The sequence below is a fragment of the Podarcis liolepis genome (assembly GCF_965112155.1).
Source record: "Podarcis liolepis genome assembly, chromosome: 12".
Taxonomy (NCBI): Eukaryota; Metazoa; Chordata; class Lepidosauria; order Squamata; family Lacertidae; genus Podarcis; species Podarcis liolepis.
Genome location: NC_139563.1, coordinates 36880265 through 36900428, shown reverse-complemented (window position 1 = coordinate 36900428; position 20164 = coordinate 36880265). Strand labels below are relative to the sequence as shown.

At 46.2% G+C, this 20164-nt stretch overlaps 2 protein-coding genes across 10 annotated transcripts in view; both read left to right on the top strand.

The window, feature by feature from the left end:
• HOXA3 (homeobox A3) overlaps nucleotides 1-20164 on the top strand; it is a 52354-nt gene that overhangs the window by 20064 nt on the left and 12126 nt on the right. For 2 of the 9 annotated variants that reach the window (XM_083468990.1, XM_083468987.1), the window contains exons 2-3: nucleotides 8457-8635; nucleotides 13529-13610. The exons of 1 other annotated variant lie outside the window; for it this stretch is intronic. The gene's annotated coding sequence lies outside the window, so the exon portion shown is untranslated. Of the gene's footprint in view, nucleotides 1-857; nucleotides 1599-2839; nucleotides 3461-8456; nucleotides 8636-13528; nucleotides 13611-15599; nucleotides 15738-17245; nucleotides 17515-17729; nucleotides 18355-20164 lie in introns of those variants that run through there. 6 more of the 9 variants (XM_083468985.1, XM_083468989.1, XM_083468988.1 and 3 more) reach the window with 6 other exon arrangements.
• Nucleotides 4276-6747, top strand: HOXA4 (homeobox A4). The gene is made up of 2 exons (XM_083469001.1): nucleotides 4276-5093; nucleotides 5595-6747. The coding sequence occupies exons 1-2, from the start codon at nucleotides 4397-4399 to the stop codon at nucleotides 5927-5929; spliced, it is 1032 nt and encodes a 343-aa protein (XP_083325127.1). The 5' UTR covers nucleotides 4276-4396; the 3' UTR covers nucleotides 5930-6747.

Sequence of the window (20164 nt, the reverse complement as noted above, 5' to 3'; positions counted from 1 at the left end):
CGTGACCTTTGAAAAGATTAGCCTTCTCAGCCTCAAATGTAGATGCCAATCGCCCCATCTTCCCCTTCTTTAGAATTGTGCTTATTTACGGTCCTGGACGACCAGGACCTCAAAGTCCAGTTACCAAACACACACACACGTACACACACGAGTTAGATCCTTATAAATAAAATCACCAGTATTTCGGAATAGGGGGGAAGGAGAACATCCCAACCTCTTGTCCCAAGAATGAACTCCATAGGAACTCCATCCCACCATCCAGTTCCCTGGTAGGACCTTTTGCTGATTCAGAGGAAGTTTAGGATAAACGCAGCCGCTGCGTTATCACAACGTTTACATGTTTTCTCGCACGGCCGCCTTAAGATTCCTTCCCCGTCTGCGAATAAGTGACCTGCCCAGAGCCTCTCTCTGCCCCTTGCTATTTTTTTTAAAGACGCTCTTAAAGACCTCGGAAGGGGAAGAAAAAAACCCCCTAAGTCCAAGGCCGAGGTGAACTTCAGGTCAGCGCGTCTAACAAATATGAAAATGTCGCTTTGTGAAGGGCACGCCTTGTTATTTAACAAAGACTGTCAATGTGTAAGATTAATAAGAAACAAAATGCGCCCGGTGTCACTTTTCGGTCACTTTGAAACTTGGGGCAGGCTTGCATTCAAGAGTGAAAGCTGGGTTAAATATATTCAAAATGCCTCGAATCAAATTCAAGCCAGGCTGCCGGGTGTCGCTCTCCACCGCCAACCCGCCTCCCCCCCCCCACGCCCGCGTCTCTATTGCTCGCTCGCTCCCTCTCTCCCTCCCAGGCGCGTGGGCAAGTTGGAAAGTTTAATTGCATAGATTATCTATAAGAGCGCAACCTAAGATTGCGGTGCGCGCGCGCACACACCTATATTTACACTCTGAACTTGCTAGTCGGGGTTGGCACACTCTCCGCTTATCCATTTACTTGGTTTGCTCCAGTTCTGAGACCGACTCCTGTTTCTTGGGAACCTCGGAGTTATCTTGCCATCAACTTTCATTTCGGTCAATCTTCCACGTTCTTCACTGGTTAGCTGCTAAACTTCAGCCTCCCCTGATCTGCGATGATGATGAGGTCTTGGTGCTGAAATCCCCCTCACTGAAATGTGTGTGGTTTAAAAAAAAAGATAGGCGATGCTCTGAAGCAGTTTCAGGAGGCCAGGGTTCAGGGTTCGGTGTAGGTTCGTTCCGGGATTTGCTCCGCGGAGCCATAAATCTCTGGAGGGAGCGGGAGGGCAGGCTGAACGTGGAAACCGCCGCATATGAGATAACAACTTGGTGGTCTTGGCTGGGCTCTTGTTTATGATATGTAAACCGCAAAGACGAGGAACAGGCCCATCTCTGCAGCCTGATAGAATCCCATGGAGGTGGGGGTGGGGGGGGGGAGAAACCCTGGCTGCTCCCGCAGCTGAGCAGCTTAGGTCACCTTGGAGATTTACAGCCCCAGCTCTAGAATCGTATTCATTGCTTGTTGCAACTGAGCAAAGGAGACACCCAGTGGAAAGCTGACCAGGGGGAAACAGACCAGGCTCTGAGATACAATCAGGAGAGCTAATATTAAACAGCCCCTGGGACGTTCTCCGAAGGTAATAATCAGCAGACAAAAAGAGAGAGAGAAGGTACCTGTTTTCCTTGTATTGTTGTGGTTTCTTTTCTTTTTTGTTTTGTTTTGGGGAAAAAACCCTGCGGTTTTGACGCCTGGTGGTTTTCTGGTATTTACTATCGCCCTCAGATGCAAGGGCACCGCTTTATCTCAAGGGAAATTGATAGTGTTTATGTCAGAGGTGCATCTTGCAGCGTTTCTGTGCCAGAATCGCACCGTCCATTTCAGCGTGTGCGAGAAAAGGGGAGGGAAAAGCGAAACAAAACCCTGCGCCTTTGCTTTAGCCGTTTAACACCAACCATGGGCTTACGTAATTGTTGCTGTTTGTTAGTGGCAAAAGACCTCCCCAAAGGGGCAGCTTTGCATCCCGGTCTACTATTCCGTGAAACCATAAAACGGGACTGGAGCCGGTTGTCATTCCTACAAATGTCACAGGCGCGCAATCAGCGTTAAAAAGCCAAGTGTTGGATCCTGCTATTTGACTTCCGCGTTGTCTGCGAGTGTTTTACGGCCTGGCACTCGCCAGTGGCGTCTATTTGCTTCCACAGTGTATGGTGCATTCGAGAAAGCTTTGCATACACAGAATATCCACTAGAGATGTACAAGGTGGGGTGGGGTGGGGAGGGCTCTTGCCATTTCCAGGACGGAGGTATTTCCGATAGTATCTGGAAACCAGCACTTTATTATTATTATTATTATTATTACTACTACTACTACTACTACTATTATTACTATTATTGTTGTTATCGTGGAACGAGGTTTCAGCAGTTTAAGGGAGACGCACAGAGAAGAGGAAGGGAAATTCAACGAGAGCATAAAAACGGGATCTATTGAGCGCACTGACACACATTTATACACAAAGAATTGTAGCTGGTTAATCTAGATGCAATCGTCATCCACATGAGCGCTATGAGCGGTTGATACAACCGAAAAAGTCATCAGTCCACACTTCGAGTGAAATAATCACGATGAGAATGAACACTCCTATTATATGGATCCTTTTCTTAAAACTAAACTGGTTCTTTGGGAAGAGGGCAGAGCAGCATTTTATCAAGTTCCAAATTCTTATTTTTTAAAACTAATATTAATATTATATTAAATGGGTGTGTCCCTAAAGACTCAAATATTAAAAAGGAAGGTGGGTCACTAGACCTACCAAGCGGTTGAATTAATATATACTATAATAAAGGCTAGTTTAACGTCCAGATTTCAATTACCCCATAGGTCAGGCCATCGCCTCCTTTTCCTCCCTGTCTCGCAAACGGATCAATTTCCAGCAATCGTAATGCAAGTCGAAGAGACTATTCACGACGCTCAACTGCAATGTTTACGGTACTTGTGAAAGATAACGGTGCATTCTGTTTTAAATAACCAATTCCTCTCCCTTTCTCGCTTTCTCAAAGGGAAATACTGTTTCCTGGGCACTAGATATCTTTATTTATTTATTTAGGCACGTGAATGGGATTAATTCTTGATCTTAACTGCCTCTCTAGTCTGCTGGAGGTTTTGATTAAAATCTATTCACCTTAAAAAAAAAAAGTATTTTTATATTGGCCTCTCTATTTAATGATATGCCCCCGCAGCTCCAAATCTGCCACGGGGTGGAAGATTTTAAAAATAATTAAATTATCGTAAAAGAGCAACATTTAAAAGCCCCCGGGAGGTATCAGAGAGAAACAAATAGCTAGTTGCAATTAGGTGGTCTCTGTTTTCATAGGATCGACTGGTCTCATTGATCGCACTGCTACCGTCCAATCACTCATTGATGCCCCCGAAATCACGCGATCTCGGGTGCCCTTTTATGTCTCGGGAGGACACTGCGTTTCCTTTGCTTTCAATGACTTGGTAAGGGCTGGAGATACAGAGAGCGAAACCGTACGCTGCGTTTGATGTTCGGTTTCAGATACATATACAATGCTTTGCTCACACTGTTGCTACTCACGGCCTGATGCTTGTGGTCAGAAATAGCACACATGCGCAAACTCCCAGCTTGCGTTCAGGAGGATATATTATTCCGGAATAAGGACTACCCTTGGTTCCCTCATCATGATAGCGCACAAGGACGTCTTCTGCGACACACACTTTTGGGCTGCCCCAGATCACTCCCTAAACCACATTGACCCTAAGTAGCACATAGCTGTTTTAAGGGGTAACGACCGTGCGTGGTTAGTCTTAGGTGACCTAGCATGTCAAGCAAGGATCCCTCGCTGCTTTCACTGGGGAAACTCGCTCAAAGCAGCAGCCCCCTCGCCCACAGCTGCATGGCCCGGAGGCTTTCCTCTCGGCCTAATTCTCTAGTTAGGCCGCTTGCGCCGACTTCGGTTCTGACCGCCGCTGTCTGGAGCGCGCAGAAAGGAATCTCCAGCTTCTCCTTGCCTCTGCCGCGAGAAAGGCAAGACAGGCAGGCAGGGACCGTCCTGGGCTTGTCCACCAGCGTTTCATTTCCTGATCCGGGCTCTGCCAACCGCGTAGCAATTGGCCCTGCCGGTCAGGTGGTGGGGGTGGCACTGGTTTGTGTGTGTGTGTTTGCGCGCGCGTGTGTTCCAGGCTCTTGGGGTGGGAACTGGAAAGGAAGGGGGGAGCGGAGGCCCAAACTTTGGCAGCAGGCGCTTGACAACAGCAGCAAGGGGGGTTGGAGGAGGAGGAGGAGGAGGAAGGGAGGGAAGGAAGGAAAGAGGGAGGGAGGGAAGGAAGGAAGAAGGGGGAGGAGGGGAGGGGCCTCCTCGAGCCCAGAAAAACGACAACGCGAGAAAAATTAGTATTTTTGCACTTCACAAATTAATGACCATGAGTTCGTTTTTGATAAACTCCAACTACATCGAGCCCAAATTCCCTCCTTGCGAGGAATATTCGCAGCTCGGCGGCGGCGGCGGCGGCGGGAGCAGCTACCACCACCACCACCAGAACCAGCCCCACCACCAGCAACCCCACCACCACCATCCTCAGCCGCAGCAGCACCTGCGCCAGCCGCACCACCAGGCTCACCCCGGCCAGCCTCTCCCCGATTACTACCAGCGGCCGAGCAGGGAGCCCGGATACCAGCCGCCAGCGCCGCCGCCGCCTCCTCCGCCTCCTCCTCCCGAGGCGCTGTACCCCGCGCAGCCACCCCACCACTACCCGGAGTCGCCTTATAGCTACAGCAGCCTCAGCGCCACTCCGGGCCAGGAGCAGCCGCCTCCCGGAGCCTCGCCGCCACCGCCTCCTCCGCCGCCCCTGCCTCCTCCTCCGCCACCCCCGCCACCGCCTGCTCCACAGACTCCCGCGCGGAAGGGCCACCATGCCCCGAGCCAGCCCTTGCTCCAAGGCCACGTCCCGCCACCGCCTCAACCCCACCAGCGCCATTGCGAAGCAGCAGCGGCGGCGACAGCGCCCGGGGGAATCCCTGCCTGCCCGCTCTTGCCGGACAAGAGCCTGCCCGGCCTGAAAGGCAAGGAGCCGGTGGTGTACCCTTGGATGAAGAAGGTCCACGTTAACACGGGTGAGTTGACCACCTTCTTCCAAGGGGAGCCGGGATGGCTTGTATGTGTGTGCGTGGCGAGGTGGAGGAGGCTGGGCTAGGCTGGACTCCGAGGTTGTGTGCATATACGTGTCTGTGTGTGCTGGCGCATTTCCTAATTTTAAAAAAGCGCGCACGCACACGTGAGAAGCCTTTTGTACTCGGGGCCCTTTATCAAGAGATTTACGAGACGCCAAACTGTTAGGGCAGTAATTATAGTCCCCATAAATTTAATCGCCCTGCCTGTGGCTCTGGGCCACGTCTCTTTGAAGCTTTTCTTGAACCCAAATGCCCGTCACCATTTTTTATGGCTCCCCAATTGTCTCCTATTGTCACGAGCCTGTGAACCATTTTCCTCTCCGCTTCTGTGGCTAATCTAAACCCAGTGTCGAGTTATTATATAATAATGATAATGTTCCGTTGCCTTCTTCTCCTTTGTGTCCGTGCGTGTGCGTGTGTGTGTGCGCGCCTGTGTACGCTCAGTCAACCCCAATTACACTGGAGGCGAGCCCAAAAGGTCTCGAACTGCCTACACCAGACAGCAAGTACTGGAGCTGGAGAAGGAGTTCCATTTTAACCGCTACCTGACCAGGAGGCGACGCATCGAGATCGCGCACACGCTCTGCCTCTCCGAGCGCCAGGTCAAGATTTGGTTTCAGAACAGGAGGATGAAGTGGAAGAAGGACCACAAGCTGCCCAACACCAAGATGCGCTCCTCCAACCCCTCCAGTCTTAGCCAGCAAGCCAAAGCGTCAGCACAGCACCATCAGACACCACCGCCCAGGGGTAGGGCGACCCCAAACTCAGCAGCGCTCTGATGGCCCGACAGACGCAGGGACACCCTAACCCACCACACGTCCCGCTCCTGCCTGATCTAATTTGCCATAGGGACTATATTAAGGGGCATAAATGCAGAACAAGAACCAGTCACAGGGCACGTGTGTTTAAACCAAAAACCAAAAACAAACACCTTGGACAAAGTGTTCACCTTCTGTAAATATGACCTTTCCATTCCCACCATGTTTCGTTTTTTAATTTATTTATGGAAATACGGTCCACCTGCAGCATCATTAAAGAGTTGAGGATGGATCCTGTACCTAAGAAGGACCCTTTGCAGATATGTTTTAAGGTGTCAACATATGTTAATAAGTGACTTTGTGACATGTGTGTGTATATCATAGACTTTGTCTTGTTTCGTGGAACATTCGTGGACTCTCAATTACAGACAGAAGCAAAGCCATCTTATGACGTGGAAGTATTTTGGAAGTAGGAGTGGGGACGTTGCCCAGAGACCCCAGCACCCTCCAGCCCTTACCGACCAAGAAAGTATGTTTTCTGTGTAATAAGAACAAAAAAGTGTAGTCTCTGCTGTAGTCGTGATACATTATCCTCCCCCGACGGTGCATATGTTGCTTTTTATAAAAAAAGAAAGAAAAAGAAAAGTACACCAATATTGCTATAAAGGCTATTTCTGTCTCCGTGTCTTGCCATAGTCAAACGTCCGTGTACAGTTTGTGAAATCTATGTGTACACATTTGTGAATGTGTGATGTATATATAATGTCCAGTGCTGGTAATAAAATAAAATAAAACAAAACCACACCTCTCTGTACAAAAATAAAACTTAAGGCACTAGACACACCGTGAGAAGCGTGCATTTGCCTAGAATGTGACTTTGTTGACATAAACATGAAAACTCTCGAGGATGTCATGTGTACATGCTGTTCAACACATTCCTTAGGAGAGGCCGAGTACCTGCATTATAGTCGAATTAGTTTTATTAAGGAGTAACGTTTCTCCTTCCCAAACACCCGAACCACTTTATGTGTAAGGAAGTCACATCGTTTTCGATGACACTGGCTTCCACATAGGACCATAGACCAAAGCCCCTATGGAAAGCAGAGAGTTGAGAGTAATTCCCATTGAAACAGGTTGCCGGAGGGGTGTCGTTGTAGATGGGCTGAATAGGCTGCCATCCAAGTACCCAGTTTTAAGTGAGTTGTGGATCGGCCTGCGCAGCCTGTCCATTTCCCTAAGGAGGCGCTTCGGCTTAGCCACTCCTTCTACAGGATACAGTCCACTGTGTGTAGAACAAGAAAGGCGTCCATCCCCCCAAATTCTCATTCATGACATGTGTCCTCTGCCTACACCATTGGGGGAATATAGTTCTTTCCCGCCTTGTGTGAAGAGAAACGGGGCTATTCCAGTAGAATGAAGGGAATAATAACAGTAATAGTAACACTGCACTATCAATGCTTAAACATATTGCAGCATCAGTAGTGACCCCTTGGTTTATTCCAGCCGCAGCAACTTTCCACAGGGGGGAAGAGGGTCGAGTTGCAATGGCCCACTGCTCTTCGGCATGGGAACAAACCGGAAGCGTTAAAGCCGCACACCCAAAACATTATGGTAAAGCCAGATGATGCCCTTGACATGGAGGTTCATGGGGGGGGGGTCTTCTGAACAGCTTAACCAACCCATGCAATAAGTACAGGTGAAAGTTGCTAGTTTAACTCTACACCCCCATTGACGTTTACTCCGAGGCAAGTCCCACTGTTGCACAGTGAGGCTTATTTCCAGGTAAGTGTGTCTAGGGTTGCACTCTTATAAGTAGCAATTCCTCGGTCTCCTCCTGGAGAGTGGAATACAGTTCTGGGCCCTTTCTGATATCCAGAACTATAATCCGATGCTGGCTTATATTGGAGACTTAAATGGAGCATTGAGTGCAAAAGCTTGTAGACAGCTCAGACAGAACTGCCGTGGAAGCATAAGCAGATGGTTTAAATGTATCCTTCGTCCATTGGGCTGGGAAGGGTGACACCGCCATTTGAAAAGTTATGGTCTCACTTGCCGTGCAGAAGAGAAGTAAACATTGCTGTGAATAATCTGGAAGTGTGCGTCGAACTGCACCACCCCAAAGGACTTCCTTTCTTATTTCCTTAAAGTGCCCTGTCCCGTATGTTTGTTTGTTGTTAAGAAATAAAAGAGAATAGGCTGGAAAACAATATCGCCCCCTCTCCTCCCTGTTAACATGGACCTCTTTTTGTCTAAAGTCTTTGTTTGGTCTGCCCTAGAGAATTCTCTTCTGCTAAATCCACTGACGCTCGAAAATCAAGAGGAGTGTCCCAAAACTGTTAAATCAGTGATTAGTATTGAAGTATGATTGCGGATCTTCCCTGACTTCCGTAGTCTTACGCTTGGATCACCCCCCTTTCCCTCCCCCTCTTTCTCCATTGTGTGTGTGTGGGGGGGGGAAGAGCCCGAAATGAAATCACGCTGAAAATAGCAATTTTACTAGGAATCATTAATCACCTCCTACAATAAATACTTCTTTGTAATTCAACAGCGATTCTGAAAGGCATTCTCTTGGAAAAAGGTCTGAGAAGACACGAAGGATTTTCCTGGGGAAAATGGGTTCATGTAGAAAGACACAGTCGCTTGGCTGTGCCATGAAAATGTATACTTTCTGGGTGGAGAACCGAACGAAGACTGGAAAATGCACGTGGCAGATCAACATCATTCAAGGTAATGTTTTTATTTGATTTTTGGGGTTGTTGTTTTTCTGTTTATGCCTTTCCCCTTGAAAACGCAGGGCGCTTCACGGTGGTGTGTAGGTGTCGATTTTTTTTTAAGCTTGGCTGCCATAATCGATGTAACAATAAGTTCGAAAACTACACCCGACCATTGTCCTGGTTTGTGCGAGGGCAATGGGGAGAGTTCACCGAAAGGACAAATTTTCTATCCCATTAATTGTTTTTTTAAGAGAAGCAGACTGACCCATCAAACCCTTGACCTTTAAAGGCAGGATTCTTTCTAGCTGCTGGACCTAAATCCTCCTCTTGCCCTGTTTCTCTCTCTCTCTCTCTCTCTCTCTCTCTCTCTCTCACACACACACACACACACACACACACACACACACACACACACACACACACTTACTGCATATTACCAAAGAAAGCTGCTCTGGATCCTAAAGGTGGAAGCGCCTTCATGTTTCAGATAGAGTATATGCAAATACCGGTACTTGAAACAGTCGGGCGTAAAGGTCTAAGCTCTAAGGGGTCCAACCACAAACAAGTAAGGGAGGAGGGCTAGAACTGTGCTGCTTGCCTTTTCCTCCCACTCAGAGATGTGGCATGCGGGGCGCAGGTTTGTTTGTTTGGGTTTTTATTTTACTGCTGCCTTTGGGAATCACTCGTGGCCAGCATCCAGTGCTGAAGAGGGATTGCCACATGGATTCCTGGAGAAGGGACTGGCCATTTTGGGTTGCAGCAGCTACAGGACAAGATGGGTTTGCGGTATGTAAGGGAACGAGAAGGGAGGAAGGCCCAGACTGGTGGGATTTGGCAGGTTTCCATCTCATGCTGTCTAGATTTTCTCCAATTTTGTAAGCAGAAGGGTGTGTGTGTATACGTGGCGCTGTGTAGGGTTAGAGGATTGCGAAGGACCGTTTCGTCTCTCTCTCTCCCCCCCCCCTGCCCCCAATACACACAACCCATCTTCAAACTTTAGGCTCATATTTGCTAACTTTGAGCGTGTGAAATGATCGCAGCAGGCCTCCAGATGAATCTACAAGCTCCAACACTCCTGGTCCAAGTCTTTCATGCCCAACAGAGGCTACAGAACTAGCTTGAAACTCTGCTCCCCTCCCTACTTTCCTTTTAAGAGAAGTGCCCCTCGGTTTGCTTAGCTTGCTCACTACAGAAATATACAGATCAATATCTTGGTGACACCATTTCACCGGGCAACCTCAGCGTGAACCGACCGGGAAGACCAATAAACAAGAACTGCGAGGTTTTGGATGTGATTTATAGTATGCGGAGAAGAGACATTAAAAAAAAAAAGACAGACAGAAAGAGAAAGTTTCAGAAAGAGAAAGTAGTGTCTCTTTCCTACACTTCCATTACAAGAGAGACAGATGGACACCTAAGACAGAAGTGCTACTCTCCGGGCAGAGACAATCTCTGACGCGCAGGCTTGGCTAGGTTGAGAAGGAGGAGTAGGTGTGAAGATATTGCTCTTGCCCAGCTTTGAGGGAAATGTTAGCTTTGCAGTTCTGCTAATTGCCAGCTCCCTCCAGAGCAGTTTAATTTACTCACTCCTTTGGCCATGCTGCGGCCCAGGAGGATTAGGCCGCCAAGTTCTCTTAACTTCATACTTTGACCCCATTTGAGCTCATTGGTGCTTTTGCCTGTTTCATGAATAATAAGCAGTAGTCCCCCCCCCATGTTTTAAAGCACATATTACCCCTCCTTCAAGAATCCTGAAAGCTGTCGTTTACCCCTCCAGAAAACTACAGTTCCCAGCACCTTTAACAAATTATGGTTCCAAGGATTCTTGGGGGAAGCGGGGATGTGCTTTAATTATATGATGCTCAGGCAACTGTAAGTTAGGCGCGTTGAAATCTGGGTTGAATCCAACCTAAGGTACCTGCACTTGGATGCCATTGAAATCGATGCCTGCAAGCCTAACCCCACTTACCTGGAAGCCACCCTCCTTGCATGCAATGGGGCTTGCTTCTGAGTAGACGTGGCCAGGATTGCTCTGCTAATGCCTGAAACCGGTGGGCCCTAAGTGCAACTAGCTCCTTCTAGATTAAACCCACCGCGCCTAAAGTGCTCGCCAGTCCTCACTGCATCTCATCCAGTCGAGTTTCCGCCTGCCTCGCTTCCTTTCTGGAACTGGCCAAGGTGTGAAACACCTTTGTCTCCCAGGACTGGGTGGCAACACTCCTGCTGACCTCAGAAGAATCAAGTTGTCAGCCCATCCGACCAGTTCAAAGGGAATACTGACTAAATAGGGTTATGGCCCACGCCGTGGCCGTTCTCTTACCGACTCGCCTGCCTGACATCCCTATAGCCAGGACTTTTTATCAGGCGGTCCCTGTTGTGATGAAAGGCGTGGGTTCCAAATCATGTCTGCTGCCCCAACCTGCTGCCACTGACAATAAAAAGTCGAATTCAAATGACTGATTCGGGGGCTCGGCCGCTTCATTCTGCCTGGGCCTGACAAGCCCCGCGTTATTAATGCCCAAATGATCTCCCCAGAAACTGAAAAGCTGTCAAAAACCGGCGAGATGATGAGGCCTAAATAAGCAATAGAGAAGCACTGCGAGGGTAGATAAAGGTGTTGCGTCTGTTCTTCTCGGGTATTGAAATTTTAATCTGGCCGGGTTGGGGAGGGGAGGGTTGGGGGTGAAAGAGAGAGAGAAAGGATGGGATGTCACGTGACATTAAATAATTAATGCAGATCTTCACGAATGGATCTGTGACGGTCAGTTCTCACTAGTAGGAGTGATTCTTTCCGAAGTGAAAGGGAACTTCCTCTTTGACTTTTTTTTTAATATATAAAAACAAAAAACCCCCAAAAACATGCCTACCTGGTTTATCTTTTGCAAGGCTCCTTAAACTCCTTGAGCGAGCAATAAGGGGAATGAGGTCGGTAAGTATGCGCAGGCCGGTCGTGTGCCTGGACTGCCTTTCATTGTTTGCACTTGCCTTCCTTTTTGATTGGGGAGCCTTGACTTAAGCGACGGGGAGATTTACGAAATGTTCCATCTTTGTTGCGAAGCTGCCTTGTGGTCGCATTATGCCTTTTTGGTGATTAAACCTAAAGCTAGGCGAGGCGAGGCGAGGCGATTTGATAACGTTCGAGTACTAATTCACACACTGTGGAAAGTTGCCACAGTGCGGGAGTCCTGGCTTTTTTGTGTGTGTTCCCCCCCCCCCCCAATTTGCCATGCGTTCATAAATCACCGGCTCGCAGAGCAGGGCCAAGAAGAGAAACCGGAGAGGCGGCGGCGGCGGCAGCAGCAGCAGCAGCAGCAGGCATTGTGAGGAAGGGAATAGAGGCAGGCGAAGGGGGCGGGAGACGACAACAGAAGTCATGGACACATTTCTCTATGACTCATCATTAAGCAGCGCGATTTAGTACCCAGTTTAAAGCACCGCAATTAATAGCAGAGTTTTGTGATAAGGTTCCCCCCCCCCTTTAACTCATGGCGTTTTGTTAAGTGCTCCATTGCTACTTTCTAACTTTAAAGCTGCAAAGGAGCAGTCCTCCCCCCCCCACCCCAAGAGGTCTCTAAAATATCATAGCATGTAGTTTAATCGTCCCCAAATATACCACCAAAAGCTATTGAATAGCACGATGCTGATTTAATAGTAAGCACATTAAGTGGTTCTGTATGCTACTGCTTTCGATTGTATTACAGTTTGCCACGCGATGGGCTGTTTAGGAAGTAGTTTGAACGTTAAACACCAAAGGAGTTTCCCAGAATAGAGAACTGGTAGGATAGAGAGCGAGCAAGAAATATTATTATACCCTTAAATACTCCTTGGTATAGAAGCAGCTGTCTGGCAAAATCCACGGGCAGTTCCAGAAATCGAAGCATCTTACTAATGTGGGAGTGCAATAAAACCCCCAGTAAGCGATTTAGAGCTTCTCCTTTCTTTTGTCCTGCTAGATGCCTGCTTAGCACCAAATCTAAAATTATAATAGTCATTACCAAAAGATCCAATTACCAAAAGCAAATTCTATCATGCCAAGTTCTCCCAAGATGAGATTTAAAACTTTTTTTTTCAAGCCTTCGATGACATTATTCCAAGAAACAGCGCTAAGCAATTATTGGCAGTCACTTTTGCTAGCCAGGCGAAGGAGAATCCAGCGGGACATTTAAAGAGGTGGGAAGGCCTGTCAGTGGATTGCGGAAAGCGGGGCGAACATCTCATTGTTACTTTAAATGATTAATAAATATATTTAAATAAAATTATTATTGCTTTGAGAAAGTCAATATCCTTATCTTCAGGCTACTTTTCTGCCAGCGGAGCAAAGAACAGCCATTTAAACCCACAACACACGTCTGTTTCCCCCGTTTCAACACTATTTGTGTTGCTATTGTCCCTAGTCTGATTTTTAAGTCAATTGCAGCCAGTGGGAGACAGTTCAGGGGCGGCAGATCAGGCCCACAGATTCAAGTGTGAGCCTAGTTTCGACCGACGTGTGCCTTGCATTTAAAGGAGAGAGTCACATTCTTCTGCCATTAAACAGAGATGAACGTGGCCAGTTGTATTTAATGTCCTTACTTGATTAAATGATGCTAAACAAAGGCTTCCCAGAGGAATATGAAGCTTACATTTCATAAAAGAGGAATTATAAGATATTCACAGGGAGAATAGTTGTCTTCATAAGAAAGAAGCTTATCTTTCAATTTCATACACGATTGCAAAGGCAATATTTTTACGTGTGTTTTTTTCTAAAAGAAAAAAAAATACGCAACTCAACAGCGTCCATTTAATGATTATATACCCACCGAGGATCTGCTAAAACAACTCAGCAGCTGACCCACGTCTTGTCTCGAAAATAATGCTCATCCCCTATAGTTCTCTCATTTAGCTATTGCTTGTTCTTTATTTACAGCACTCCGGTGCACCGGAAAATACGGTTTAAAGACACCTACAATCTGGAAACAATTCTGCCCGGTGGTTGGAAACGCGAGGAGGTAAGAGCCCTGTGGGTGGAAAGGGGGGGGGGGAGAAAAGAAACGAATCTGTTGTCCAATTGTTTAAAATAGTTTCATATTGCAGAGAAGAGGATTCGGTTTGCTAGCGCTTGTTACAAAGGTTACTGCGAGCTTCGGGTTTGATAAATAGCTAAATCGGTTGGAATTTTCTGCACTGCGCCAATTCATCTTTCGTCGTCGGTGAATGCACGTCTTGTCAAACAAAGAAATACATAGAGCCTAAGTAAGAGCAATTCTTTGAGAGCCATTCAGAACAGGGAGGGTTGCACACGGGCTGGAAAGAGCTAGAGAAGCCAATGAAGTCTTTAATGAAAATGCATTTTGCTTATAAAATCAGCTTTCTCATGATAGGCTCGCGATTAAGAGCAGCTCTGCATTTATGATAGCCTGCTTGTTGTTTGCTGTTCCGGATGGCTTTAGATTGTTTAGAACATGAGAACAAAAGTCACCTTTACAACTTAGAATACCTGAGTATTCTCTATGGCTGCTAGCAACTACTACGAGGAATCAGTAATATCGCATCTGCTTTCCCTGCTGTTGTAGTGAAATTTAAAATTTTCTCTAGGTGGCCTCGTTTACACCCAGCTGAAGGCAAACGAAATATATTCATTGGTGGCATCTATTCATTGAAAACTGCTCTTAATCCTAATAGAGGTGCCTTGCACTCTTCTCTCGTTTCAGTTCTTAAAATCGATGAAAACGCTTAAAAAGCCACCATATGATTTCCCCCCCTTTTATTAACCAGCGTTAGAAGACCAAGGGATATGTAGAGCCGCTTGAGTTTCCTGCTAGAATTACCTGCTTTTATGAGGCTGAAGTACAATTAGTTTAGTTTACTACCTTTTAAACGGCAGGCATAAATTACAAGCCTACAAAGGCTTGTTGTGTTGATTTAGCAGCTTGTTGAAATTCTCCCTGCTAAAAGGCGCTGCGAATGCCCCTTCCTGAGCCATTTCAAGACAAAATGTTGATTTAAAACTATCAACATTCCAAGAAAGGGAGGGGGGGCAAATTACTTTAAAATACAAAACACTTCCAAGTGTCTGAAATATAGCCTGACCGCATCCTCCCAGAAATAGCCTAGACTTTTCTAAGAATAGTATTCAATGCTTAAATATATATATATTGCACTCGTCCCCATTTCTCTGATAAGGATGCATGAAATTTGGACAAACTTTAAAGGAGAATAGATGTGATGCAGCGCAGCTGTCCTAATACTTAAACGAAAAAGATAAAATTATTTAAGGGGGACCCAAAAAACCCCAACACCCCCCAAAACCTAGTGACATAAAAAACTCACACCAGGCTCTGATAATAACAGAGTCTCTATGAGAACGTCATTTCCTAGTTCTGATTATCTTGCTTTGCATTTTCAGACATAAACGTGACATAAAATATTCAGAGAAGTTCACTCGGTTTCTTCTCCGTGTACACAACATTTTAAGGTTAACGTTAATAATCAGCATTCGTTTTGAATGAGGCATATTGCGGAACGGAACTTTAAACTAAGCCCAAAACTCAATTCACCTAAAGCAAAAAGCACAAATCGTTTTATTTAATCTAAGCCTGGATAGCGGAAGGGAAGTCCCACTTTCTTCGGAGGATTCTCTGCTCAGTATATTTACTTGGCAGAAAGTCCCACTGAAATCAATAGGACTTACCTCTGAGTAAATATGCTTAAGCCTTGCAGCTTTCAAATTCGTGGAGACTTTACAGCTTAGTTGCACTTGGATGTTAACCAATCATTTGAAAAACGATGTCCATTGATTTCAGCGCGCGCTCTCTCTCTCCCTCCAAGTAATTGTGTCTTGGATCTCGACCTCAGCTCTGCTCCGCGCCTTCTTTCTTCCGCATGCATTCCACTGCTATGTGTGCAGAAAGAGGCGGGGCAGCCTAGCCCTGTTCCCTAAAATGAAATGTAGCGTTTTTAGCTCTCCCAAAAGCGTTCAGATTTCCCAGTCCTCGAAGTAACAGATGAAGGCAACGGAGAACCTCCGCGAGGAAGGCGAAATGGGTGGCGAGGCTCTGCTGCCTTCCTGTCCATTCGCATTTGTATTTCTCAAAATTCAAGATCTCTGAAGTTCGACCCAAGCAAATGAATTCCAGGTCAGCTTTTTGGTGGGTTTTTGTTTTGAAAAAGGAGAAATAATAAGCAGAGTTACCAGGACTCCAGTGAAGCAAGCTTGTCTCCTATAAAGCACAGCCTGAAGAATTAGCTCCTCATAAATCACCAAGAAGTTACCTTTCTTTAGGAGAAAAAAAACCCCCACATATTCACTATCCATGCAATACGCACCGGAGTTAATAGTTCAACGGCAGATTTCACATTAACTTGATCGTTAAAACTAATACAGACCTACACAGCAAAGGGCCCTTTCCTTTTTTTAAAATAAGGAAAGGAAAGGGGGAAAGGATGTACTCATAGATGGCGTTAAGGCGTGTAAGTTGAATCTGCACCCCAGAGTTATGATTTATGGCTTTGTAGTTTCTATTTGGTAAAGTCATCTTTCTGCTTCTGACTCAAAGCAGTCGATAACGTTTTACTCGAGATTCAGGAAGATTCGCTGTGGCTCCCTCCCCCATCTGCTCCATTATCCATTAATTTTGGCTGCATTGTTGCTGAAGAACTTCTGAAGGCCTCTTTTGACTGCGCTGAAGGCACTTTAGTTTAAATGCCTAGGAATCCATCTCTTGGATAAGGGTGCTCCCTGTTTAAAGTTTAGCATTTGTCAGTGGAACTATTAGTGATGGACGCGTCTATGACTATTCTACAAGTTTCCCTCCAATACTCCCCTCACTTTCTGTTTTAAGGTTGCTTGTGGCCTAAGCTTTTCAGGTTCTAGTCCTATCAAGCGGTGTGATTTGGTTCCATTAAAGGCTATGTTCCGGGAAGGAAAATGTATAAAGGTAGCTTCAAAGTAATATATCTTTGGGTATTCTGCCACTGAGTTCAGTGGGAAGAAAGAAAGAAAGTTGCTTTCAGAAGAACTCTGAGCTTATGAAAACTCTGAGCCTAGAGAGCTTCTGGGTGACAAGGGGAGCTTTTTGTGTGAGCGCAGAAATCCCCGCATTTCCACTTAACACGGTTGTGGAAGGAGATGAAGATTACTAGTGCGGTTAAATCCACCAACCTCTTAAAAGTTAAGTTGCAGTCAAAGGAAGAGGACGGCTCATAATTTGATCAGAAGGCTGGCAGACGATACATTTCATCTGCTCACACATAGTAAATGGGGTTCTCTCCCCGCCCCAAGCCCTAATGCAAGTGATGAAAGAAATAGAATACAGTGAAACTTGCTTTGGAGTTGGTTGGAGGAACAGCTGAGAGGGATGTTACATAAGAAACCGGGCAAGAAATTCAGAACCACCATCGGTAAAGTGGGCCCGTAGTGCATTTAAGGTAGAAACGACGTTTGCCTTGTAAGACATGGTCACTTTGTTAGAGCACTATGTAGCTTGTGGAAACTGAACAGAAAGAAAAAGAGAGCTTTTAGATCTGCATGCAAATGAAAGATTAATTCATTTCTGAGGCTCACTCCAGGGACCTGTGTGAGATCTCTCCCCCACCCCCCTCATTTCTTGCTTGCTTTTTCTTTTTCTTTTTCTTTTTCTTTTTAAACCCTCCCTCTCCGGACAGTTAGATCATTATTCCGCGCTAAATATTTCATCGTTCCAGAACCCTATAATTTTGTACATCACTCAAGTACTTGCATAGGAAATGCGTAAGCGCAGGTTGAAAGAGAAGGTCCCAACAGAGTTTGCAAAATGTAGATCCACCACAAAGCCAGCAGACGCCTTCCTCCTCGTCGTCGTCGTCCTCTTAGGGTGTTAACAAGTATAGAAGCCCACCATCTCTATACCAGAGGATCCTTGGGCCTTTTGTCAGGTAATTACGGGTCTTTGGGGTTCCTACAAGGGCTCTGCTGTAACGTGGGTGTTCAGCAAGCTCCATTCAATAGAAGTACAGAGGAGCCCGTGGGATGGCGGATGCCCCCCCTTTAATACTGAAGGGCTTTTCCTTATGGAAATAGTGGCAGAAGTTCATCTCGGATGGATCCAGCTGCCCTTTTTCCTCTAAGGGTCAGCGGAGAGTTTCTCCTTCAGAACGAGGCCAGTTGGTTAGCCTCAAAAAGTTATGGGTAATCACATGAGAGGGGGGGGGGATTGTTGATTCTTCCTATCTTCCGTCTGAAACGTATATAGAAAAACATTCGTGGGAGGAGTGGGATAAAAAATAAAAGATAATCTGTGCCCCCCCTTCTTGGCTAAAGCGTAAGGAGGGGTGAGAGAAGAAACAGAAAAGAAAGGAGGAGAAACACACACACACACACACACACACACACACGAGGCTTGCGCTTCCAACCCTTGTTCCTTCAGTGATTCCCTATTTCAAATAAAAGGATTTAAGTTGACGTATGACCACGTGAGCACATAATACAGCGCATTATTGTGGCATTTGGAGTGGAGACCCGGACTGGCTTCGCCCGTGATTACGTTTTTTCCGTTTCTGTTCAGAGCAAGAACTGCTTTCTATTATCCACCATCAGCGCCGCCGCCGCCGCCGCCGCCGCCTCCCCCCCCCAAAACTACCAACCCACCCGCTCACCCTCGGAGAGAGAGCTTCCACTTGGGCTACGGCGCTCGGTCCTTATGGAAAGGTTATCGCCGGACTCTTAGGACGCGATGCTTCGTTTTAAAAAAAAGAGAGGATGGATTTTATTTTAAGGTATTTCCGCCGATTGTTCCTTTACCGTGGGTGACTTATGGCTGGGCGAGGCAAAGGTCAGGAGAAAAAGCTTAAGGGTGTATATGGACACCAGGCAAGCCTCGTTTCCCCCTTTGTTTCCCTGGGCTTGTGGAAGGGGGGCGAGAGAGAGAGCTTTGCAGCAAACAGATCAGAGAATATTTGCCCCCCCCCATAGGTTTTGGATTTCTGCGTGTTCTTGTGGCTGGGCTTTGTTGTGGCTTTTTGTTGTGGTCTGGATGCTTTAGTGGCAGTTGTTATTTAAATCGCCCAACAGAAGCAGGAGAGGACAGAGTCAAGGCTTTAGCTTGTCCTGTTTATTATATACCTCTGATGCTGATTTAAGTGTGTTTTGGGAAGCGTCACGCGACCGTGATCCGAGCCATCTTTCTTTCTTTCTTTCTTTCTTTCTTTCTTTCTTTCTTTCTTTCTTTCTTTCTTTCTTTCTTTCTTTCTTTCTTTCTTTCTTTCTTTCTCTCTCTCTCTCTCTCTCTCTCTCTCTCTCTCTCTCTCTCTCTCTCTCTCATTCTGGACCTTCAAATCGATGAGTATGAGATTCTGCTACCATTTTATTTATGCCGCTTACTGGTATTTTGTTGACTGGTGGCCCACTGAACGCGCGACTGGTGGGATCTTCACCATTCCAGGAGAAAGAAACCAGGCGGTTTTCCCGCTCTCCCTGCTCAATTTTCAAGCTGTTTCCCTGTCTTCTCTCTCTGTGAGAATGGAATAAAAGCATCCATCCATACCCCATAATAATCAATGGGAATATTGGAGCGGGGAGGGGGGGGAGCTGTGGTTGAGAGCAAGGATCTGGAAAGGAAAAGAAGGCGCTTGAACCTATTTTTCTCTCCAAAAGCTTTACATTCGCAGTTAGATTTCCTTTACCTCTCACCAAGTCTTAACCAGCTATTCATTCAGTTTTATGGAGGGAGATGCACCGCAAATAAGGAGGAGGGGGGAATGAAAGCACTGCTTGTGTTATACAAGGGGACAAATGTTATATAAAATTACATCCACCACTGAGTCCCAGCATTGCTAAAGGTCAGAGTGCTGACTTTTGATTTATGTTGCCAGTGGGCTAGGGGCAGAGCGCTCGCCTACACGCTGCTGCTGCGCCTCCTCCCTCTCCCTTCTTAATGCCCACTTGCAATTATTCAATTCAGGGTTAGATTTTAGAATTGGGGGTTAAGGAGCAAAAGCTTCTTCTTCTTCTATTATAAATAAAACTCCCTTATCTAAAACATGATGGTTGTTTAATTCTAGAATGTGTCTTGCGGATATTGTGTATTTCCCCCCCCCCCTTCCCTGATCTGTTCACCGACCAGGTCCTAAATTAATAAATGAAAAGCAAGCGGATCCAGATTGCCCAGGCATCTCTTTACACGTATGCACTTCTATACACTCTTTCAGATAGATATGAAAGAGGTGGGGAAACTTTATTTTTTCTTTGTGGGGAGGGGGGAGGGGAATGAGATTTCAAATAGGCCGAAACCTCTTTGGGAAAATATATAAATGAAATGTAAGTTTTAATTGTGGCTCAATTACTTTGTCACGGTTTCTTATGATTTATGACCTAGTTCTGGTGCATTTTGACCCAGTTAAAAGAGTCATAAATAATAGGAGTGCTGAACCTGATATGAAAAAGGGCTTTCGTGCACAAGTGTTGGAAAGTAAGTAAATAATAATAATAATAATAACAATAATAAAGATTCCGGTAAAAATCCTCAGTATATATATATGCTGAGTAAATACAAAACGAAGTGTCAATAGCGGTTATATGGGGTTTGAT